We start from the raw sequence: 26,094 nt of genomic DNA on the forward strand, positions 1-26,094 counted from the left end.
TATGTTACAATTCATAACAGAAAGATTAAAGTTATGAAGTAGCAATAAAAGTAATTGTATGGTTGGGGTCACCACAACATGAGGAACTGTATCAAAGGGTCACAGCATTAGGAAGGTTGAGAACCACTACCCTAGACCCTCATATACACCCTGCCAGTCCAGCCACCTACTACCTTGGGAGTCTAGACCCGTTCATCAGAGACAAGCTTCCAAATGCTAATTCTATGGGGGATTTTTCCCCTTAGCAGTTGGCCTGTCTAAAAATATATAATTTTTTAGCAGTCAGATTGACTTAGAAGTGTACGGATCTTTCTGAAAGCACGGCAATTTTATTTTGTTCTGGCAAATGTTGGAGAAAAAAAGCTGAAATTAATCTAAATGGCTGAAAAAAATGGATGTAAGCTTTGGTATTTAAGGTAATCAAATGTAACTTAAAAATACAGCCACATGCATCTATTTCTCCCTTCACCTGAAACCTTTAAATGGCAGTAACAGGGTTTTGAGAAAGATATATGAGGCAATGGTAAATGGACAAGCCCAGCACTCTCAGTAAAGTGGCTGAAGGGAGCAACAGATTAACATGAGCCACGGGCGCGGAACAGGGGTGCTCAGTCGATGTTAACCCTGAGGAGAGACCCTCTCCACCCTCCAAAAGCTTAGAATTCACAAGTGTGGAGTATCACGGGTGGGGCCTCAAGAGAGCATCCGCACACCCAAAACACTGCAACACACAGCCACCGATGCGCCCTTCTTTTCAGCTTAAATCAAAGTTTATATCAGCCCCTCACTCTTCCTGGATGATATTAGAGTATTTGTCTCTACACTGGCCAATTAAACACTTCAAAATATGAGTGTGTAGGACGGCTCCCTCTATGCAAAATCTGGCTCACCATGTGGGGGTGGGGCCCTGGCAGCATCTATGTGCTCACAGCAGTGCTGCCTGCTAGCCTCCTGTCACCGTACCAGCACCCTGGCTAGACTGCCAGTGGACACCAGGCACGCTCTAGGAGACTATGAACAAGAATGAAAAGATTCCAAAACAGGGGGCAGGGGGGAAGAAGCAATGCAGTGGATAAGAGTGCAGGGGATCTTTTGAAAAATACAACAAATGTCCTTCTGGTAATATATGTTCTAGACCTGCAACAAATGTTCTCAAAGAAGAATCAGGGACAATACCACACCTTTGAAAGGCAGCAGGCTACAATTTAGAGAACAAGAAAGCGTCTCGAAGAATACAAATAGGATGCTATTGTATGAAATCAAAAGATAAAACATGACAAGGGTCAAAGAGCAGTGTCCCCTGAAGTGACCAGCTGCCTAAACTCCAGTTTCTCCACGCATCCCATAAGAATCCCCCTAGTCCATGCCCGCTACAAAAGGAAGAGTCAGGAAGTACTAGAAACTCCCATTTGCAAGTGAATAGAAAACAGACATCTAGCTCAGTGCCAGCAGCTGCAAAACCCAGACACACACACTGAACAGGCGAGCAGGCGGCAGGGTGTATGAGGTAGCATGAGGTAGCGTGGACAGACAGAGTCCTGGAGCACCAGAGCAATAACCACAAAGGGAAATGAAGAGACTAGGAAGTACTGTAGGCAAGCAGTTTGGACGGCACGTGCTCCGTGTGTGTTGGGGCTGTGGTTAGGGTAAGTGTCCCCTTCTCACGGTGCTACAGCAAAGGGAAAGAGAAGGCAAGTGGTGGAAAATCAGCTTCTAGAGAAGCCAGAGGAGATGCCCGGCCTACCTGTCACCCCAGGTTATAAGGGCCGAGTTCTCAGGCAGAAGGTGGTCTGAGCTAGAAGCGGTGACGGGAAGCGGAGAGAAAACCATGCACACACCTGTGTCTAGCGCATGACAGTCTGCACTGCTGATCAGTGTATGTTGGATTTACAAGGCAAACCATTCAGGACTAAGAGGTGGCTTGGTACTTAAGAACACCTGCTGTTTTTGCAACAGACCTGCTTCAGTCCCAACATTCACACGGCAGCTAACAACTGTCCATGAGTCCAGTTCCAGGGGATCGTGTAACCTTCTCAGCCAGTGTTTGCATGATGTGCACCTCAGACAGTGTATGCATGAGGTGCACAGACACATGCAGGCAGGACACTCATACACAATAAAATAAACTAAAAGTAAGCCATTCAGTTTGGGGTAAGATGGCAGACTAAAGGCTGTCTCTGTGTGACAACGGTCACAGAAAGTGGAAAAGACTTTATCCCAAAGACTCACCTAGAAGAGGTGCTTTGGAAACTCAGGAATGAGGCAAAAGCCTTCCAGAAAAGAGCGAGAGAAGAAAGCTGCATGGAAGAGGCAAAGCCCCAGCAGGTGAGGGGTGCAGGAAGTAGGAAGGGCAGAAAGCTATCACAGAGCTAAGCTGGCCCTCCAGACAAGCCCACGGCTCTTGAAAACTCAGATGCAGGCTTTGGTGAGACGGTAACTCCGCCAGCTACAGGTCAGCCTCAAAGAGACCATTAATTCAATCACACTTGGAAGGCAGCAACCTGCCATCTTGAGACTCTATTGATAAAACAAATAAACAAACAAGCATCCTACTCCACGGTGTGAGATGAAGGGACATGCATGGGGAGAGAGCTTCAAGCTGGCTTGGCACAACACAGGTGAGGGAAGGCCCTGCAAGGCAGCTATGGCAAGCAGGAGGGCCAGCCACTGGCAAGCAGGTGCATGCAGGTGGCAGAAGGCTGGAGAGACAGCCCCTGTCCTTTGTGGCAGGACAGATCTCATCAACTGAGCTTATCCCAGATTGACAGCTCTGAGACCAGCTGGCAGATCAAACTCTAAAGCTACCTATTGGTCGTCTATGGCCCAAGATATCGGAACACAGAAACAAAAAGCAAGAACAAGCAAGGCAGCATGGATCTCCCAACAATCACCTCCCAGCTACTGAACTCAAAGATACTAAACCACGGACAACGCCTGGGAAAGACTGCAAAGGTGGAGAATCAGTGACCTGAAAGGGCTACACATGAACAGATGAGTCCAGGACAGGAGGAGAGCCAGCAGCGCAGAGGGAAGGTTTCCCAACAGAGGAGAAGAGCAGCGATGTGGAGTAAACAATAAAACCAAGGCGAAAGATTCTGAACAAGGAAAAAGAGGGAAGAGGATTCACCAAAACACTCACCAAACAGCAAGAATCTCAAAGATGGCAGACAGGGTCAACAAACACAACAACATCCAGGGTCTGGGGAGATGGCCCGGGGGTTAACAGCAGCTGCTGTTTTTCCCAGCAGACCAAGGTTTGATCCCCAGCACCTGAGTGCCAGCTCACAACCACCTGTAACTCCAGTCCCAGGTGACCCTGTGCCCTTTTCTGGCCTCCTCGGGCATGTGGTACACAAAAGCCCAAACACATAAAATAAAAATAAATAAATCTTTAAAAAAAAATACATTCAAGCATGGAGATATGAGTTTGATCTTAGCACTTACAGACAGGCTGGGCATGGTCCTCTGTACACCTGTCACCCCCACACACCTGTCACCCACACACACCTGTCACCCACACACACCTGTCACCCACACACACCTGTCACCTCCATATACCTGTCACCACCATATACCTGTCACCCCCATATACCTGTCATCCCTGCACATCTGCTACCCCCGCACTGTGGAGGACTGAGACAAGAGAATTGCTGGGCCTTGCTGGATGCCAGCTCACACAGAAATGTGAGCTCCAAGTTCAGGGAGAGATCCTGACACACAACACCCTCTTCTAGCCCCACATGTGCTTCCACACATCCATGTATACACAAGCATCTGTAACACACACACACATACAGACATATACACACACAAACACACACACACCCCCATACACAGACATACACAAAGCATACACAGACCACACATGCTCACACTCATACTACACAGACACAGAGACCACACGCACACCACACACCACACATCACACATACCACCCAGACCGACCACACACATACTACATACACACATATGCACACATACATACAGACCATACCCACACACGCACACATACAACCACACGTATCACACATGCACACAACCACACATATCACACACACACACACACACACACAACCACCCATACTATACAGACAGACCACACACATACCACATATACACACATATACACCACATACATAGACCACATACAGACAGACCACACACATACCACATACACACATATACAGCACATACATAGACCACATACAGACAGACCACACACACACACACACACACACACACACACACACACAGGGGTGGAGCAGTGGGGAGCATGGAAGATGGGGGAGATTTCACGGCAAGCACAAGCCAGCACTGCAGAAGGCACTTCCAGGAATACTCACACAGAGGGGAAGGAAGAGAGTCTGTCATGAACACATAGAAACGAATAAAAGTCCTGAAAGGAGAATAAAGGAGAGCTGGGATGGAATCTCAGCCCAACACAGTACACAGCAAACCTTAATACTAACAGAAGACGGGAAAGAACAAATATAAAGGAGCCGGCAAAATTACAGAGTAGTAACTATGTCAATGAGAACCGAAATGCAAATGAACTCAGCTCACCAAAGAGTCACAGATGAGCTAGCTGGCAAATAAAATAAAATAAAGTAAATCTAACTACTATCTCCAAGAAATATGCCAGGCTGAGGTACCACAACTGCAGGTGGAAGTGTGGAAGTCAGGGAAGCAAACTTAAAGCGAGACTACAGACCAAAATCAGTCAGGAAAGAGGGCTGCTGTATACTTCTGAGGAGAGCCGCTCATCAGAAGGACAAGACATTTAAATATGGACACCAACACTGGGGTTCCCAACTTAATAAAAACAAACAGAACCAGACATACAGGGTCAGACAGGACCTGATTCGATAATAGTGGAGACTTCAATAACCCACTCTCATCTCCAGAGAGGTCGGCCAGACTAAGAAACAACAAAGACCTCAGAGTTAAGCCGTCCCACAGAACGAATGCAACAGTTCATCCACAGCAACAGGATACCATCCTCTGCAGCCCACAGGACGGTCTCTAGAACTGATCCCTCCTAAACCACAACCCAAACCTCCCTGCACGTTTGTGGCTGTTTTTAAGACAAACTCACTTCCTTCCTCTTGTTCTCTGCTTTCTCCTTCTGCTGCTGCGGGCAGAGCATCAGGGGTCCACTGGCCATCTTTGGTTTCTCCCAGGATGGACTTCAGGTCTATTTCATCCATGGAGCTCCCCTCAGAGGACAGCAGCTTATCCAAGCCGAATTTGAGTATCTCACTTAACTTTAACGGAGAAAACAAAAGTCTAGTTAATTCTGATGAAAAAAAGCCGTGGAGATGTGGGTGACTTGCTAATGGCTAGGACAAGAGCCTTCCTTCTCTGATGGGCGGGCAGCCAGCATTTCCTGTCCATCACAGGTAGATGACCGGTAAACAGATGGGCAATACAGGATTATCAGTTACTGACTTTGTCAGCCTTCATAACAACACACCACGGAGAAACTCCCAATGCTGTTTGTAAGAATGACAGTCGTTTAAAGCATTTCCCAGAGTCCCTCCCAAAGACTCATCCTCACAGGCCTTTCCAGGAACCTCAAGAGAAGTCAGACTCAGCTGGATTCTCCCTGCTAAACCTCTGGATCTCATCACTGGGTGACCCCTCTGTCGATCTGCTTCCACAGTGCTCCCTGCTTGCCACTGTGGCAAAGGCCGGTTCCAACACCCAGTCAGAGACTGTCTTCTGCTTCCTTCCTTCACCCTTCTCCGAGTCCCCTCACCCACTCACTGGGTCATTCACACAGGGCTCAGATGGCATTTCCTAGCTCCGGACTCTGCATATTCTCGAACAATAACTCCGGCTCACTTGCGTCTTGCCCTTTATGACTGGAATGTTTATCTCTAGCCCGTTGTATCTGCAACTTGGAAACCTTTAAGGTACGCTGTAATAGCTTGTGAATGCCTTCCACAGTTCGTTGAAGCACCGACATCTGGATACATTTATATTTAACACTGCTGTACATAACCAATGTGACTGACTCTGCATTTGGTACTAAAAGCCAAAGAAAGCCAACTACCTGTGATGGGATTCGGAGGAGAGATCTGCACTCAATGCCTCCAGCCACACTGGAAAGCCGTGTTGATTAGGTCCACGGAGGTGGGAAGAGCTGCACCAAGAGTGGGCAGAGCACTTCCTGCATTTGTATCCTGGCCCGTAGAGAATGGGGTTGTGCACACCCGTCATGGCCCCTGCCTTTTTACTGTAGCTATGACATCGGCTGCTTTGGGCTCCTGAGGTCTGACTTCCCTGCCGTGCTGAATCTGAACTGTGAGCTAAAACAAACCTGCTCTCCTTTAAGTTGATTTTGTCTGGTGTTTTATCAAAGCAAGAAGAAAAGAAACTAAGACAGAATCGATTGCTATGATTACCTTGGGTTTTGTTTGTAATCCTCTAATTTTCAGTGTCCTCAGACATAACTAATAGAGCCCTCACTTTGAGGAAAGCAAAGAAGGTATAGCCCTGAGATTATGGTATCTGCTTCAAGCCACACAAGCAGTGACTGATGAGGCCTGGATTTAAACCCAGGTTAGACAGCCTGGCACCCACCCCTTTGATTCTCTCTCTCTCTCTCTCTCTCTCTCTCTCTCTCTCTATATATATATATATATATATATATATATATATATATAGATATAGAGATATAGATATAGATATAGATATACACACACACACACACACACACACACACACACATATTGCTCATGTTTACACCTACAGTCCCCTACACATAGCAGACACCAAGGCAGGTACAACTTACCCAGGTACCGGGTGAGCCTGAGGGTAAGAACTGATCCTAACCTGTAAGTCAGCCTCAGCTGCAGGTTTCTGGGCTCCTAGGGTGAAATGGCCTCCTTCTATGACCATGTTGGTAAGCTGCAGTTTGGAGGCCGCCTTCCTATACACAATTTCTTCCACGGTGTCTCGGCCGATGAGCCGGATGACTTTAACAGACCTGTGAGCGAGTCCAACAACAGCAGTGTGATAAGTGTGTACGAAGTCAGGAGAAGACACCTGAAAGGACGCAAAAGCGAGCACCGTCCCTACACAGGGCATTGTTAGAAGGACGCCGTGACTGGGCCCTGGGTACTTGCAAGACACGGCCGGCCTTCAGTTACCTCTGAACCTTTCCAATAGTGGAGGCAAGGACAAAGGGAGAAAGGAAGTATGTCATCTGCAGCCAAGGAAAACCTCCTCGGTCACTATCATCCTCAAGGTCCCAGGCCTTCCTTACCCATCCAACGCCAGGCCTTCTTTCTCTCTTAGAAAAAAGGTAGAGAAAAAAAAAAAAAACCAAACCAGAAAAAAAAAAAAAACCTACAAGAAACAAATACATATGTGCATATGCACACACACACACACACACACACACACACACACACACAAATAAAACTGATAAAAACTCAAGATTGAAAACCATAACATATGAGCAAAAGGCCAATCAGATTAAAAATGCCCAAGTAAAGCAATATGAGACAAATCTACAAGAACATTATTGAGCTCACTTCTTTGGCCTTTGGTTGGTTGGTTGGTTTGCTTGTTTGTTTATAGTGATGCCGTTCTTAGCTCGATGAGTAAATAATTTCTAACAATTCCTTCTAATCCTTTCATAATCTGGCTCTTTGTTCAACAGAATGAGTGTGGACCACAGTGTGACCCAGCCGGGGCAGCTGCAGGGGCCGGCAGCGAAGCTAAGCTCACACTGGAGCCTCTCCAATCCCCATTTGGGGCCGTCACCAGGGACTCTGTTTCTCCCTCCTTCCTAGCCCAGGAGTGTCTAATAGACCGAGGAAGTGGAAAACCACCGATGCTCAACTCACTCACTTGTTCTGGCCGATCCGGTGAGCTCGGGCAGCCGCCTGCAAGTCATTCTGAGGATTAAAATCACTGTCGACAAAAATAACGGTATCTGCTGCTGTTAAGTTCATGCCCACTCCGCCTGGAACAAGGTGAGAATTCTGTCACCCCAGGCACAGACAAGGACGGGAGAATAAAGACAGTCAGACAGGCTCTCGCTGATCGACTGAAATCAGTCAGACGGATGTTCACCCACAGCTCTGGAGCCTGGTATGGTCACACTTGCTCCCTTAACCTCCTCTGGCCTGACTTGGGAGGACTGAATCATCACGCACAGCAGAATGGGGGAGTATTGACAAGCAACCACGGAAGATGCTCGAGTCGGGAGCATGAAGCAATTTTATATCTGCCCTCCCCCCTCATTTAAAACATTTGGCTGCATTTCACCTAGGACAATCTGCAGAGAAAAGGACATAGACTCCTTCAGAAAGGAGCCGTAAGCATAGGACAATCTGTGTGGGTGTTCATAAGGGAAGAGCCCTTACCCACACTCACAAGCCAGGCTATAGCAAGATCTCTGATATGCTGAGGAGGTGTGCTGCTGCTCCTGGGCAGAATGAGAGACTGTGTGCTGTCCCCATGTCTGGTCCCCACATCCTGTGTTGTGTGCCCCACTCCCTACAGAAGCCTTAGCCAGGTGTTCTGTAACCGTGTCCACTCTGACCATATGTAGTGTGACACAACCAGTCACTTTCTGGGCTTTCTTTGGTGCTGCAGGGTGAGATGCAACCATGGGTTCCGGGAATTAAAAGAACCGTGAAAGCACATTACAGCCTTTTCTCTTTGATTAATGTGAAAACTAATACAAAATGGACCGGCGCTTGTCAGGGTCATTAGAGATCACAGCTGAAACAAGGGAACCTGATGGGGCTTATTCCGAGAGCTTGAATTAAAGGTTACCTCTCAGAAGGACTACTGACTCCCAGCTGGGTCTCAAGACAAGCCAGGCAGGGATATTCTAATTAAGCTTTCATATAAAATCAAACCTGGGATAAAGAGTGGATAAAGACTGAGTACTGAGGGGAGCCAGGTTGCCTAGCAGGGCTAGTACACTTAGGCATCACTGGCTACGTTTGAGCAGTTTGCACAGACCCTTCTCATACCCCACACAACCACCTCATGGGCTCCAGCCTTTCATCATCGCCTTTTGTTGATAGGGAGATGGAAACACAGAGAAGTCAAAACACTTATTCAAAGTTGCACAGCTAGAAGACAAAAGAGCTAAGATTGGGTCTTCCATGTATGGCTCTTGAACCTGTTAGGTCCATTTTCTTTTGTGGTTGCCCTTGGAGGTTTTCTTTTCTTTTTTCTTTCTTTCCTTTTTGTTTTCTTTTCTTTTTTTGAGACCGGGTCCTACTGTGTTGCCCAGGACTGACTCAAGCTTGCAGGCTGAGGCAGTCGGTTACACTGAGCTTCCTAAGCAGCCAGTGCTGCAGGCTGTTCCATCGCGCCAGCTCCAGAGCCTGTCCTTGTTCACCACACTTTGAGCAGCTCCAGGTACTTGTCTCATTTAGAAATCTGCAACATCACCACCGGTGATCTGGTCCCTAGGGCCTCACACTCTATAAAGATGTGCACCGTCCTTCCCAGGTTAAGGCTATCAAAATGCAGCTCTTCTCAACGAGGGGTGGGTTCCCCTTCCCCTGCGGTGCCAGGAGAGGCACCTAGGGCCCTGTACCTGCCACGCGAGCATGCATGCTAACACTCAAGTCCATGAGTGGTATCTTTTCAGTAAGTCTGCTCATAATTGTTGAGACATATTGATGAGCTATTGCTGCCCCCTGGTGGCAACATGACTCATCCACAGAGACACTTGGACCCTGGATGGTGAGTGCTGAGACTGCGGCATGGCTGCAGCAGAACCATGGCAGTGAGTACCATGGTCTGCTTCTGCAAAAAGAAGTGCCCAGGTGCTTCTGCTCCTACAGGATCTGCTCAGGGCTCTCCAAGGAAGTCAACTGCAGTGTGATCTGCTCGTTCTTCCTAACCTCAGACGTTTCAAACAAAGAGCTCAAAGGATGACATTTTTAAATATCACAAGTAGAACTGTGTTCCCACTGGTTGACCTGACCCTCTAAGTTTCTCTTCACACTGCTACAGACAGATGATGATATAAATGAAGGACTGAGATGCAGGCTGTGGCCTTGGGAGAAAGACATGCCCAGAGGATCCGATTACATCATACATTATTATACATTATTATTATTATTATTATTATTATTATTATTATTATTATTATAGGGCATACTCTGGAAAATAATCTCCTCGCCACAGATTCTATCCCGTGCTCCTTCTAGACGCCCTTATACCAATCACTCGGTGAACGCTTCCTAATAAGACTGAACCTTTTCGTTGAGATGCTGATCTCTCTCTAACAGAGGAACACACATTTCTGTATTCACCACGTCTATTCCAGATTTCACTTGATCAGAAACAGGGAGCGAGGGGTTGGAGAGGAGGTAAGAGTGCGCACTGCTCCTGCAGAGAACATGCTCTTGCTCTTGCCCCTGTCTGCTGGCTGACACAACTGTGACTCCAGTCTGGAGACCTGACACCCTCTTCTTTCCTCCCAGTGCACCTGCACGCACACAGAAACAAGCAGGCACGTGCACATAAGTAAAAAGGTTTCTTAAAGAGATAAAGTGACAGAACTGAGAATGTGAGTTAACAAGTTATTTAAAGATGATCCAAAACCTGTTCCAAAAGCTAAAGGCACCCTCTTCCTGATAACATCCCATGAATGTGATAAATAATATTTATGACTAAAGTTATATATATAAACATTGTCCTAATTCTAATTAGCTAACAATCTACTCTAACCGAATTTTAACCTTTGCTCTGTTGGAGAAGTAACCCTGGAGAAAGGGAACTGGCTCTCGCACCCCCTGTCAGAGCTGGGAAGAAGATCGGCATCCAGGCATGTGCACAAAACTTCCCACGGAAATCTCTCTGGACGTCCAGGGCAGGAGTCAAAGCAGGTTAGAATGATTTCGAAGGACTCAGGCTTCAGTCGCAGCTCCTGGACGGGCCCACAGCTCGGGTATAAGGTCCCATGCTACAAGTCCAGCCCCTCCATCAACCATAGCAACGGCCTCCATTCCCTCCTTCTGACCCCTCAGTAACAACCCCATCTTTCAGAGACGCTAGAGACTACTGGCTAGAATGTCAAGCTCTCTACCAGACCAGTTGCCTGGTCTTGTCAAGACCTGTGTAGCCTACCTGCCCGGGTGCTCAGAAGGAAAACAAAGATGGGCTGTTTTCCAAAGTTCTTAATGGCCAGGTGTCTCTCCTCTCCTCTCACGGAGCCATCCACACGCTCATAGCTGTACCCTTGACAAAGAGGAGAAAGCGGGGCAACCTGTTAATTCTTTCCAAGGACTCTGGGGAACGAACAAAGATCAATCCAAAGCAGACATCAGTTCTACCCTTTCCATGTACAGACAGAAGCTCTACCTCTAACCATTCCCATGGGAATTTCAGGAGGCAGTACTACCATTCTCCAAGAGAACACATCAGAACATATTCATGTTCTTAAATGCACTTGACGTGGCGTTAATATGTAGTTCTGACCATTCCCAAGTAGTCGTGAACAGTCGCCCCATGGCAGACTGAGCTTGGTAAGCAGAAGGATGGGGGGAAGGTGAGGGACTGTGTCTGGAGGCTCAGTGTTTGCCTTTCTCTGAAGCTGGAGGAGAGCGTGTCCTCCTGTCATCTCGATCCAGACGAGAGAGCACTCTGAACATGAGCTCTGCTTGTACTCCGGGGATTCCCAAGAGGGCCCTTCCTAGGCACCCCACGGCATTAGAGGAGCATCAAGTATAATTAGTACAGTAAGTTCCAGTCTGGACTTAACTGCAGTCGAACTCAAACTGCGAGGTCTGGAGCTCATCCCCCTTCACCCGGGGGCTTGAGGTCAACCACAGTTACAGCTGTTCCGTTTTATTTTATGCTAAGCAGAATCCTCAGGTATCACCCCCACCCCTTAGTGTTAAATAATTAAGAACTGGCCCGGCCTCTCCCGTTGATTTTGTGGGATGTCTGTATTTGCGTCTGTCTAGTGGCTCTGAGTATGTGCTCTGCTGCTGAAATGAATGTTTCATGACCCTGAAAGTTACTGCCACTGAAACTTGTCTATTATACATGTAACACTTTGCCAGCATCCGACCCTGTGCCCATAACCGCAAACCACGTAACCAGTGGGAGTGCGGCTGCTGACTTCCGGCCACACATCCCCGCATGTTGCAGTGGGAGCGCGGCTGCTGACTTCCGGCCACACATCCCTGCTTGCTGCAGTGGGAGTGCGGCTGCTAACTTCCGGCCACACATCCCCGCATGCTGCAGTGGGAGCTCGGCTGCTGACTTACGGCCACACATCCCTGCTTGCTGCAGTGGGAGTGCGGCTGCTAACTTCCGGCCACACATCCCCGCATGTTGCAGTGGGAGCTCGGCTGCTGACTTACGGCCACACATCCCTGCATGTTGCAGTGGGAGCGCAGCTGCTGACTTCCGGCCACACATCCCCCTGTGCTGCACTGCTTCCTCCACACCCCTCCTCTGCTTGCGACTCTGAAGAGTGTGTGGCGACATTTTCTCTTTGTAATTCCCTCGCCTCGTGTGACTGACTGTTCCGTATGTGACTCAGGGAATGAGGTGGGTGAGGGGAATCACCTCTGTAATCCATATAGTCTTGCAGAATATCCAACATGTGGGTCATCTGGGAGAAGAGTAAAACCCGGTGGCCCCTGGCAAGAAAAAAATAAAGGTGACAATTCTATTAATATTTAAGATATATTTCCCTCAAGCAAAATTCTTTGGTAAAGTACAACCCAAGTTTATAAATAAATGAAATACTAAGGTATAAATATAACTTAAAGCCTTCTTCGAAAACCCTAAGAACGTTATGTAAAGAATGTTCTGTTCCCTGCAACGTGGCAGTTCTTGAGCTATAGTGGAGAAATTCCCAAGGGCATCTGTCAATACACCACAGGCTACGGGCAGCCCCAGATGGACCAGAGACCTCACTGGAATGTCAACTCAGTCAACTGAAAGTAACACAAGCTTTCACGCCAAAAGCAAGATAAAACACATTAGTTATATAGAGCAACATGTAAAATTCAAACACAAATGCAAATGCTAAGACCTGGAAAACCATGGCCAGCCATCTATCAATCGCTAATCTTATTCGGGAGAAAGTCACTCGTATTAGTTATTTTAATTAAAAATTCAGAGATGGTTCCTTTAGAAGTGGGCAAATGACATTTCATTTCCCAAGACACTTGATGAAAGAAGAAAGATAAATGATGGATTAAGAATGAAGTCTTAGGCTCTCTGATCCCGACCCACAATTCCCTGCTCCCAATTCCCGTGTGAGAGAGAGCTGTTCACCCCGAAGTGCAGGCAATCCTGAGACTGCAGGGCAGGACAGACTGCCACTTCTGCCCACCTTTGCCCACATTCCTGACCCAAGAGGAAACTGCATAATGCCTCTAGACACAGGAATATGGGAGCAGTCAGCTGCAGGAGCCCTGCCGTCCAGATCTGTGCCTGGATCTGAACTGAACCAGTCAAACAGCTCCCTGAACCCAAATCCTGCCGGGAGTGGGGAAGAGGTAGACCCTGAGAGGTGCAGACACCCCTGAGAACCTAGAGGAGACTACTCTCTGCTTACATTTCCGACTTAAGAGGAAAACACCTAGCGCCACCTGTGGCCCCTGCTCACAGGGACCTAGGAGCAGTAGGGGCAGTACCCTTCCTTCCAGTTGCTGCCCTCACAGAGAGCTGAAAGCCAGCCACCAGGAGCGACTAAACACCTCAGAGCAGAACACTCTGTTCCCATAACTGGCTGAAAGAAAATAGGAAAACAGGTATACAGGAGTGCTGGCACACAGGCCAACAGGAAGGTCAACCACCATTAGAAACAGCAAGAATGGCTAACACCAGAGACAACCCGATGGGGAGAGGCAAGTGCAGGAACCCAAGTAACAGAAACCAAGACTGGTTGGCATCATCAGAGCCCAGTTCTCCCACCAAAGCAAACAATGGATATCCAAATACACTGGAAAAGCAGGATAGAGATTCAAAACCATATTTAATCCTCATGATGGAGGACCTTAAGAGGGTCATAAATAACACCCTTAAAGAATTATAGGACAACACAAGTAAACAAGTAGAAGCCCTTAAAGAGGAAACACAAAAATCACTTAGAGAACTGGAAAAAAACAACCAAACAGGAGAAGGAAATGAACAAAACCATCAACGAGTTAAAAATGGAAATAGAAACAATAAAGAAAGCACAAAGAGAGAAAACCCAGGAGATAGAAAACCTAGGGAAGAGATCAGGAGTCATAGATGCTAGCACGACCAACAGAATAAAAGAGATAGAAGAGAGAATCGCAGGGGCAGAAGATACCATAGAAATCATCGACACAACTGTCAAAGATAATGTAAAACGGAAAAAGCTACTGGCCCAAAACATACAGGAAATCCAGGACACAATGAGAAGATCAAACCTAAGGATAATAGGTATATAAGAAAGTGAAGACTCCCAACTCAAAGGACCAGTAAATATCTTCAACAAAATCATAGAAGAAAACTTCCCTAACCTAAAAATAGAGATGCCCTTAAACATACAAGAAGCCTACAGAACTCCAAATAGATTGGACCAGAAAAGAAACACCTCCTGTCACATAATAGTCAAAACACCAAATGCACAAAACAAAAAAGAATATTAAAAGCAGTAGGGGAAAAAGGTCAAGTAACATATAAAGGCGGACCTATCAGAATTACACGAGACTTCTCACCAGAGACTATGAAAGCCAGAAGATCCTGCACAGATGTCATACAGACCCTAAGAGAACACAAATGCCAGCCAGCCCAGGCTACTATATCCAGCAAAACTCTCAATTAACATTGAGGGAGAAACCAAGATATTCCATGACAAAACCAAATTCACACAATAACTTTCTACAAATCCAGCCCTACGAAGGATAATACATGGAAAAGCCCAACACAAGGAGGTAAACTACACACTAGAAAAAACAAGAAAGTAATCTCCTTGGAACAAAACCAAAAGAAGAGAAGCACACAAACATAATCCCAACTCCAAATACGAAAATAACAGGAAGTAACCATCACTATTCCTTAATATCTCTCTTTTTTTTTTTTTTCTTTTCTTTTTCGGAGCTGGGGACCGAACCCAGGGCCTTGTGCTTGCTAGGCAAGCGCTCTACCACTGAGCTAAATCCCCAACCCCCCTTAATATCTCTTAACAGTAATGGACTCAATTTCCCAATAAAAAGACACAAATTATCAGACTGGATATGTAAAGAGGACAGAGCATTTTACTACCTATAGGAAACACACCTCAGAGATAAAGACAGACACTACCCCAGAGTAAAAGGCTGGAAAAAACACTTTCCAATCAAATAGTGTGAAGAAGCAAGCTGATATCTAATGTCGAATAAAATTGACTTTCAACCAAAAGCCATCAAAAAAGATAAGGAAGGACACTTCATATTCATCAAAGGAAAAATCCACCAACATGAACTCTCAATCCTAAATATCTATGCTCCAAATACAAGGGCACCTACATACATAAAGAAACCTTACTACAGCTCAAAGCACACATTGCACCTCATGAAATAATTGTAGGAGATTTCGACACCCCACTCTCATCAATGGACAGATCATGGAAACAGAAATTAAACAGAGACATAGACAGAATAACAGAAGTCATGAACCAAATTGATTTAGCTGATATCTATAGAACATTCCATCCTAAAACAAAAGGATATATCTTCTTCTCACCACCTCATGGTACCTTCTCCAAAATTGACCATATAATTGGTCACAAAACAGACATCAACAGACACAGAAAGATAGAAATGAACCCATGCATCCTATCAGACCACCATGGACTAAAGCTGATCTTCAATAACAATAAAGAAAGAAAGCCCACATATACATGGAAGTTGAACAATGCTCTACTAAATGATAACTTGGTCAAGAAAGAAATAAATAAAGAAATAAAAGACTTCTTAGAATTTAATGAAAGTGAAGGTACAACATACCCAAACTTATGGGACAAAATGTAAGCTGAACCAAGAGGAAAACTCATAGCTCTAAGTGTCTGGAGAAAGAAACAGGAGAGAGCATACATCAGCAGCTTGACAGCACACCTAAAAGCTCTAGAACAAAAAGAAGCAAATATACCCCAAAGGAGTAGAAGGCAGGAAATAATCAAACTCAGGGCTGAAATCAACCAAGTAGAAACAAAAAGGACTATATGAAGAATCAAGAGAACCAAAAGTTGGTTCTTTGAGGAAATCAAGATAGATAAATCCTTTGCCAAACTAACCAGAGGGCACAGAGAGTTTGTCCAAATTAACAAAATCAGAAATGAAAAGGGAGACATAACAACAGAATCTGAGGAAATTCAAAAAATCATCAGATCCTATTATGAAAGCCTATATTCAATAAAACTGGGAAATCAGAAGGAAATGGACAGTTTTCCAGACAAATACCAGGTATCAAAGTTAAATCAGGAACAGATAAACCATTTTAACAACCCTATAACTCCTAAAGAAATAGAAGCAGTCATTAAAAGTCTCCCAACCAAAAAGAGCCCAGATCCAGATGGGTTTAGTGCAGAAATCTATCAGACCTTCATAGAAGACCTCATACTAATACTGTCTAAACTATTCCACAAAATTGAAACAGATGGAGCACTACCAAATTCCTTCTATGAAGCCACAATTACTCTTATACCTAAACCACACAAAGACCCAACAAAGAAAGAGAACGTCAGAACAATTTCCCTTATGAATATTGATGCAAAAATACTCAATAAAAGTCTTGCAAACCGAATCCAAGAGCACATCAAAACAGTCATCCATCATGATCAAGTTGGCTTCATCCCAGATATGCAGGGATGGTTCAATATACAGAAAACCATCAACGTAATCCACTTTATAAACAAACTCAAGGATAAAAACCACATGATCATTTCATTAGATGCTGAGAAAGCATTTGACAAAATTCAACAACCCTTCATGATAAAGTCCTGGAAAGAATAGGAATTCAAGGCCCATACCTAAACATAGTAAAAGCCATATACAGCAAACCAGTAGCTAACATTAAGCTAAATGGAGAGAAACTTGAAGCAATCCCACTAAAATCAGGGACTAGACAAGGCTGCCCACTCTCTCCCTACTTATTCAATATAGTTCTCAAAGTCCTAGCCAGAAAAATCAGACAACAAAAAGAAGTCAAAGGGATAGAAACTGGAAAGGAAGAAGTCAAAATATCACTATTTGCAGATGATATGATAGTATACTTAAGTGACCCCAAATGTTCCACCAGAGAACTACTAAGCCTGATAAACAACTTCAGCAAAGTGGCTGGGTATAAAATTAACTCAAACAAATCAGTAGCCTTCCTCTACACAAAAGATAAACAGTCTAAGAAAGAAATTAGGGAAACAACACCCTTCATAACAGTCCCAAATAATATAAAATACCTCGGTATGACTTTAACCAAGCAAGTGAAAGATCTGTATGATAAGAACTTCAGGCCTCTGAAGAAAGAAATTGAAGATCTCAGAAGATGGAAAGATCTCCCAGGCTCATGGATTGGTAGAATTAATATAGTAAAAATGGCCATTTTACCAAAAGCAATCTACAGATTCAATGCAATCCCCATCAAAATTCCAATCCAATTCTTCATAGAGGTAGAAAGAACAATTTGCAAATTCACTTGGAATAACAAAAAACTAAGGATAGCTAAAAGTATCCTCAACAATAAAAGGACTTCTGGGGGAATCACCATCCCTGACCTCAAGCAGTATTACATAACAATACTCATAAAAACTGTATGTTATTGGTACAGAGACAGGCAGATAGTCCAGTGGAATAGAATTGAAGACCCAGAAATGAACCCACACACCTATGGTCACTTGATTTTTGACAAAGGAGCCAAAACCATCCAATGGAAAAAAGATAGCATTTTCAGCAAATGGTGCTGGTTCAACTAGAGGTCAGCATGTAGAAGAATGCAGATCGATCCATGCTTATCACCCTGTACAAAGCTTAAGTCCAAGTGGATCAAGGACCTCTACATCAAACCAGATACACTCAAACTAATAGAAGAAAAAGTGGGGAAGAGCCTCAAACACATAGGCACTGGACAAAATTTCCTGAACAGAACACCAATGGCTTATGCTCTGAGATGAAGAATTGACAAATGGGACCTCATAAAACTGCAAAGCTTCTGTAAGGCAAAGGACACTGTCATTAGGACAAAATGACAACCAACAGATTGGGAACAGATCTTTACCAATTCTACATCTGATAGAAGGCTAATATGCAAAATATACAATGAACTCAAAAAGTTAGACTCTAGAGAGCCAAATAACCTTATTAAAAAATGGGGTACAAGCGCTTGCCTAGCAAGCGCTAGGCCCTGTGTTCAGTCCCCAGCTCTGAAAAAAAGAAAAAAAAATGGGGTACAGAGCTAATCAAAGGATTCACAGCTGCAGAATATGGAATGGCTGAGAAGCACCTAAAGAAATGTTCAACATTCTTAATCATCAGGGAAATACAAATCAAAACAACCCTGAGATTCCACCTCACACCAGTGAGAATGGATAAGATCAAAAACTCAGATGACAGCAGATGCTGGCGAGGATGTGGAGAAAGAGGAACACTCCTCCATTGTTGGTGGGATTGCAGACTGGTACAACCATTCTGGAAATCAGTATGGAGGTTCCTCAGAAAATTGGACATTGAACTACCTGAGGACCCAGCTATACCTCTCCTGGGCATATACCCAAAAGATGCTCCAACATACAACAAAGATACATGCTCCACTATGTTCACAGCAGCCTTATTTATACTAGCCAGAAGCTGGAAAGAACCCAGAGGCCCTTCAACAGAGGAATGGATACAGAAAATGTGGTACATCTACACAATGGAATATTACTCAGCTATCAAAAACAATGCCTTTATGAAATTCATAGGCAAATGGAGGGAACTGGAAAATATCATCCTGTGTGAGGTAACCCAATCACAGAAAAACACACATGGTACGCACTCATTGATAAGTGGATATTAGCTCAAATGCTCGAATTACCCTAGATGCACAGAACACATGAAATCAAGAAGGATGACCAAAATTTGGATGCTTCAGTCCTTCTTTAAAAGAGGAACAAGAATACCCTTGGGAGGGAATAGGGAGGCAAAGTTTAGAACAGAGGCAGAAGGAACACCCATTCAGAGCCTGCCCCCCACATGAGGCCCATACATATACAGCCACCAAACCTAGATAAGATGGATGAAACTAAGAAGTGCAGGCCGACAGGAACCAGAGATGGATCGCTCCTGAGAGACACAGCCAGAGCATGTCAAATACAGAAGCGAATGCTAGCAGCAAACCACTGAACTGAGAACGGGACCCCTCTTGAAAGAATCAGAGAAAGGACTGAAGGAGCTGAAGAGGCTTGTAACCCCATAAGAACAATAGTGCCAACCAACCAGAGCTTCCAGGGACTAAACCACTACCCAGAGACTGTACATGAACGGACCCTGGGCTCCAAATTCATAGGGAGCAATGAATAGGCTTGTTGGGGAACTAGTGGAAGGGGAAGTCCTTGGTCCTGCCAAGGTTCGATCCCCAGTACAGGGGATTGTTGGGGGAGGGCAGTAATGGGGGAAGTATGGGGAGGGGAACACCCATATAGAAGGGGAGGGAAAGGAGTTAGGGGGCTGATGGACAGGAAACTGGGAAAGGGAATAACATTTGAAATGCAAACAAGAAATATGCAATTTAATAAAAATGGAAGAGAAAAAAAAAAAAAAGAATGACGTTTCAGGATCAATTTTCACCCGCCATGATGGGCTGACTGAAGGTCAACCCCGCTGTGCTGGAAAATAAACCTCTTGCGTTTGCATTGAACTCCGTTCTCGAGTCTCACTTGGGGGGTCTCCCTGTAGTTAAGACTCGAGCCTTACATTTGGTGCATTGGCCGGGAAGCCAGACTCCCCTATGAGGTCACGAGGAACAGTGATCAGAGGAACAGCTTGAGCTTGATGTCAGGGATGCCACAGACCCCTCACGTTTCCAGTCTGATGACTGGGTCTATGTCCGGAGGCATCGGACACAGTCACTGGAACCTCAGTGGAAGGGACCCTTCCTGGTGCTGCTAACCACTCTCACAGCCCTCAAGGTGGACGGTATTGCAGCCTGGGTGCATGCTTCTCATGTGAAACCTGCAGACACCCCACTCCCAGGAATCAAGACAGACAATCCGCTCAAGCTCAAGATTCCCACCCCTCCATTGGACAAGAGACACCATGAAGGGGCTATGGTACTTCCTCCTGCCTGGCCGCTTTGCGGCCTTAAACTCCCACCAACCCTTGGATAGTGGAGAACCCCGATACGGGATACTGGGCTCCACTCAAAACCGCCAGACAACCTGTGAGTAGCTCCTGGTTTCCCGACCTAACATTTGATCTATGTAAACTGGCTGAAGGTTCATGGCCAGATTCTGATACTCAAAAGACTCTAAGGGACTCATATCCCAGCTGCCGATGGAGAACATTCTACATCTGCCCAGGAGGAAATAGGACCTCCAAGTATGGAGGACCAGAGCAATTTTACTGTGCAGCATGGGGATGCGAGACGTCTGTGGGAGGTAATAACCTCTGGACAACCTCACGGGAGGACCTTGTCACCATAGCTAGGGAAGGCACAGGTACACTGGTAAAGCTTAGGTTTTCAGACAGAGGAAAACGGGCTAAGGGATGGGAAATGGGGAAGTCCTGGGGTCTTCGACTATGGATCACAGGAGGATATGATCCTGGGTTACTTTTTACCATTAGACTTTTGGTACAGCCACTTACTGACCTTTTACCCATAGCGCTGGGACCTAACCCAGTGTTAGCACCCTCTAAGACAATATTGACCCAACCTCTTAAAGCCTGTAGCTCCTAGCCTCTTTGAGCACCTGCCCCTCCGGGACCTCAACCCCCATTCCTTTCCTCAAGCCCTCTGAACTGGTAGACCCTCTCTGGTCTATGATGTTAAAACCTTCGAGATCCTAAATGTCTCACAGCCTGAACTCACCACCTCATGTTGGTTATGTTAGAATACAAAGCCTCCCTTCTATGAGGGAATGAGACTGGCTGCAGAGTATAGCATTTCAGAAGATGATGGGACATGCAGATGGTCTCAAGGGGCCTGCACTGACCTTACAGACCATATCAGGCCATATCAGGCGGTACTGGAGAGGTTCCAACTCCCCATCTACATGTATGCAACCAGACTAACTCTTCTGTACCTTCAAGCTGGATAGTCCCCCCAGTCAAGACTGTTGGGCTTGCACCACAGGGTTGACCCCTGGTGTACATGGGGAAATTCTCAACTCCTCCCACCCTAAAGGGTTTTGTGTACTAGTCTAGTCGGTGCCCCTCATAACCTATTATTCTGAAGAAACTGTCCTCTAGGCTCTACTAGTGAACCCGACTGGAAGCCTAATGGTCCAGAAAAGAGAACCTGTTTCTTTGACCTTGGCCATATTTTGGGAGCAGGCCTAGCTGGGCAGGTACCAGGATTTCGGCGTTAACCCTACAAGGTAAGAATTATAACGGCCTCAAAGCACATATTGCTGAAGATACTCAATGCCTAGGGAAATCCATCTCCCATTGAGAAAGTTATGTTGATTCCCTGGTGGAGGCTGCGTTACAGAACAGAAGAGGTCTAGCTTTGGTGTTTTCACAACAGGGAGGACTACATCTTGCTGCAGTACATGAGGAATGCTGTTTTTATGTAAATCACTCGGGGGTTAGAGAGTCCCTAGCCAAAGTATGAGAAAGTTAAGAGCAGCGCCAAAAAGAAAAAAAAAATCCAAACGCTGGTATCACTCTCTTTTTGATGCCTCCCCTTGGTTAACCACCCTCATATCCACCCCCTTACAACCCTTAATCATTCTCCTACTACTGTTGACCTTTGGACCCTGCATATTGAACAAGCTTAGAGCCTTCATAAGAGAGAGAACAGGTGCAGTGCGGCTGATGGTCCTGGGCCAACGACATGAGACCCTGAGGACGAGACCTGAAGAATATGAGTTAGTTCCCCAAGACATCTGAGTATAGCTCTAGGATTGGAGCTTGTGCAAGAAAAAGGGGGGAATGAAGGACCCTAGTTCTTACTAAAGGGTAAGAGCTATAAAGAGGCTTGGCCTGGTAGAAGGCAGGTAGCTCTTGGGGACCCCAGGGGCTTTCGCCAGCCTTACACCCGCTGCCTCAGGTCAAGGTTAGGCTAAGTACCAGCTTCCCGCCTCGGGTCAAGGCTAGGCCAAGTTCAATTCTCCAGCCACAATTCTTAGAAAGAGCAAGAACAGGACATTCTTTTTTTTTTTTTTTTTTTGGTTCTTTTTTTCGGAGCTGGGGACCGAACCCGGGGCCTTGTGCTTCCTAGGTAAGCGCTCTACCACTGAGCTAAATCCCCAGCCCCTAGAACAGGACATTCTTGAAACGCTGCAGAATGTACTGACAGTTACCTGACCCTCTGGTCCCAGATAAGAGTTTGAATCACATGTCGTGTGCTTGCTAGCCAATAGATTCAAAGGTCAAAACGCTTAGCCAATAAGTTTAAACTATAACCTTGCTGATGTAACCTGTACCCCTAAAAAGTATAAGAACTGCTTGTTATAGCCATTCGGGGTCGCCTTCTAGTCACTCGCCACAAGGGGGTGATTGAAGGTCCCAATGCGTCGGAAAATAAACTTGTGTTTGCATGGGAAAGAAAGAAAAGAAAAGAAAGATGAAGTCTTGGGCTGGAGAGATGGCTCAGCACTTAAAAGCACTGGCTGCTCTGTTCTAGAGGACCTGGGTTTGACCCCAAGAACCCATCAAGCAGCTGACAACCAGCAGTAACTCCAGTTCCGGGGGATTCGACACTCTCTCTTGGCCTGTGTATGGCTACTGCACATGCACGGTACACTGACTATAACATGCATGTAGGCAAAACTGACAACACATAAAATACATATAATCTTTAAAAAAAATAAAATAAGGAGAATGACGTCATGGGCTAGGGGGACGTTAGGGGTGGGGAGATGGCTCAATCAGTAAAGGGCCTGCCTCATGAGTACCAGGCCTGAGCTTGCTCTCTAGAACCCATGTAAAAAGTGTTGGGAGTTGTGGCAGGCACAGCATCTCGGCCCCAAAGAGGCAGAGGCAGAAGCTCCCCTAGGCCTGCTGGACAGGTAGTCTAGGCAAACTGCTGAGCTCCAGGCCAGTAAGTGACTGAGTCTCGGAAAACATAGGCAGTACTTCTGATGACACCTGAAGTCATCCCTTTTCTTCCTCGGAGAACAAGCTAAAAACCAAGCAGCAAAACACTACTACACAAGATCTTTTGATGGCCAATGCTTGTCTCTGAGAAAATGTCCCCCAAGTTCCCCTTGAGTTTGAACTAAGACCTGAAGAGTACCTGGGCGGAATCACTAACTGAGTCCCTGTGATAAATACTGATTCAACACAAGCTGCTAACAGGCAATCGTGGAAGAAGAGATCAGTGCTGTCTCTGTCCTGGGGGAACAGAACAAGGTCACAGAGATAAGGACACCACACACTGGTGAGTCAGACGGCACATCAGAGGACACTGCCAATGCTGACTTGGGATCCTAATGGCTATAGGAATCCTGACAAAAGGATGATGGTGCAGGGATGGGATGGCAGGGCCAGGAGCAGTAGCAGGGAAGGGAGAACCCTAATCCAGGCCCTGAAGAAAGGAAACTTGGACCAATCTCAAGAAATGGCTCTTCACCATTTGGGTTTTAATGGTTACCAGCTCAAAGTACTAAGTGTAAACCCACTGTCTATCCAGGGTACAGAAAAGCCAGCAGCCTGTCCAGGGTAAACCCACTGTCTATCCAGGGTACAGAAAAGCCAGCAGCAGCCTGTCCAGGGTAAACCCATTGCCTACCCAGAGTACAGAAAAGCCAGCAGCCTGTCCAGGGTAAACCCACTGTCTACCCAGAGTACAGAAAAGCCAGCAGCCTATCCAGGGTAAACCCACTGTCTATCCAGAGTACAGAAAAGCCAGCAGCCTGTCCAGGGTAAACCCATTGCCTACCCAGAGTACAGAAAAGCCAGCAGCCTGTCCAGGGTAAACCCATTGCCTACCCAGAGTACAGAAATGCCAGCAGCCTGTCCAGCAGGTGAAGTTTCCCACTGGCCTCAATCAGGTGCTCTCCAACTTCAAAGGGCTCTGGTTCCACACCTAGGGAAGAAAGAACCCATCTCCAGTAATGTGCCTGGCTAGGAGCAGACTCCCTAACGGAGAAATGAACGGTGGGGAGACACCCAGGGAAACCCAAACTACGGCTCTGGAGAACACTTTGATTTTCCAATGTCAATACCAAGAGAGGGGAGTGGGGGTCAGCAGAAAATAAGCTTAAAACATGTCCACCTTCTCAGAGAACAAAAAGACAAAACAAACATAGTGTAGAGTCTATGACTGAACCTTGGAGTAAAAAAAAAAAAAGAAAAAAAAAGAAAAACATAATCTAAAAGGATATTAGGAAGAATGTTAAGAAACCAACAGAGATGTGTGAGGTAACACTGATACAAAAAAGTGAGCATAAACCCACCAACCTCACTGCAGCCAAAGATACAAACGGCACACCTCCCTGGGGGGCGCACCTCCCTGAGGGGCGCACCTCCTGAGGGGCACAACTCCCTGAGGGGCACAACTCCCTGGAGGGCACATCTCCCTGAGGGGCGCACCTTGCTGTGGTCTTAGGGACAGACTGTTAACAAAACAGTGAGGAGGGACTGTGCACTATCCACTCACCATCAAACAGATATGGGTGGTCCACACACTTCCGAAGCTGCGTTAGGACATTCTGGAGTTTGACTTTCTTTGCCGTCTCGTTCTCAAATGCATCTGAAATCATAAAGACAATAGGAGGAATGAAAGATTACCAAAGCAACCCTCTCCTCCCACATCTCCACAGCCTCACAGACTTGATCACACATGTAGCCTCCCACTGGACGGAAGGCGTGTGTGAAGCTTGCTTAGCCATCCCTCTCGCTTAAGAAGGAACACTAAACTGTAAAATGAACTTAGCACCTTACTATCCTTTTTCCAACCTTCACCCTTCCCACTCTAACTGTTCTGGAGTGGGGGAGCAGGACGAGACAAGATGGAAATCAAGAGATGCTTCCCTTCTTACTCCCCACACCTCCCGGTGAGTCTGAGTCAACAACATTTTGCAGCTCGTTAGGCGTCCAATGGGCCGGAAAGACAGGGCAGGACTAGAGCGCTCAGAAGTGCTGGCTTCAAGGCAGTAAGGAAAATGGGGCCAGAGGAAAGAACGAACTGAACTCAACAACCAACTCTGAGCTACTCTGGAGAGCCCCAGCCACCCTCACTGCCAGCCCAGCCCACCTGAGAATCCCTCAGAACTTAAGACCCCGCCCCTTCCTGTACTTCTTGTACAGAGGGAGCCTGATTACTGAGCACTTCCTGCCTGAAAGCCACGCCCTCTCAGCTTCTCGACAGCCACAGCCCCATACCTAGGTCTTTCATCAAGATGGCCTTGTAGTACTTTTTCTGCAGTGCTGACATGCCATGGTATATCACCACCTCTGTCTTCTTGGGAAGCTCTGTGGCCACCTGAGCTTTCACTCGCCTCAGGAGGAAAGGCCGCAGGAGTCTGTGCAGCTCACTGGCTGTGTAAGAAAGACGGATAGGTAAGAGTGTAGAATGAAGGCAGGCACTCCGCCACTGAACACGATTCGGAATCTACCAAACAGCATGGCTTATCCTGGTCTACCTTAAAAATGCTTTAAAAAGTTTTCAGTTAGGGAAAATAAAGTTAATAAATACAGTGCTGAGAGCCAGCAGGACAGCCGATGGGTGAAGGTGATTGCTGTCAAGTGTGATGACCACAGCTTGATCCCGGGATCCGTGTGGTAGAAAGAAAACACGGACCTACACAAGCTGTCCTCTGACCTCCACACGCTTGCTAGTGCGTGCACGCGCGCGCGCGCACACAGAGAGAGAGAGAGGGAGAGAGAGAGAGAGAGAGAGAGAGAGAGAGAGAGAGAGAGGGAGGGAGGGAGGGAGGGAGGGAGGGAGAGAGAGAGAGAGAGAGAGAGAGAGAGAGAGAGAGAGAGAGAGAGAGAGAGAGAGAGG

The 26,094-nt window shown here is 46.2% G+C and overlaps 1 protein-coding gene across 9 annotated transcripts in view; it reads right to left on the reverse strand.

Moving 5' to 3' along the window:
• The window catches only part of Chd1l (chromodomain helicase DNA binding protein 1-like), a 58,371-nt gene that overhangs the window by 15,182 nt on the left and 17,095 nt on the right, over nt 1-26,094 (reverse strand). For 5 of the 9 annotated variants that reach the window (XR_015663573.1, XR_015663572.1, XM_087624418.1 and 2 more), the window contains 8 exon segments: nt 25,473-25,628; nt 24,748-24,840; nt 24,078-24,174; nt 12,562-12,635; nt 11,113-11,223; nt 7,861-7,975; nt 6,838-6,991; nt 5,096-5,264 (listed from right to left, as the gene is read on the reverse strand). Coding sequence is in view for 5 of the 9 variants with exons in the window: in XM_087624418.1 (XP_087480544.1) it covers nt 5,096-5,264; nt 6,838-6,991; nt 7,861-7,975; nt 11,113-11,223; nt 12,562-12,635; nt 24,078-24,174; nt 24,748-24,840; nt 25,473-25,628 (969 nt within the window). In the remaining 4 variants the exon portion in view is untranslated. 9 annotated transcript variants of the gene reach the window in all.

The sequence above is a fragment of the Rattus norvegicus genome, chromosome 2, assembly GCF_021556685.1.
Source record: "Rattus norvegicus strain SHRSP/BbbUtx chromosome 2, alternate assembly SHRSP_T2T, whole genome shotgun sequence".
In the NCBI taxonomy this organism is placed as follows: Eukaryota; Metazoa; Chordata; class Mammalia; order Rodentia; family Muridae; genus Rattus; species Rattus norvegicus.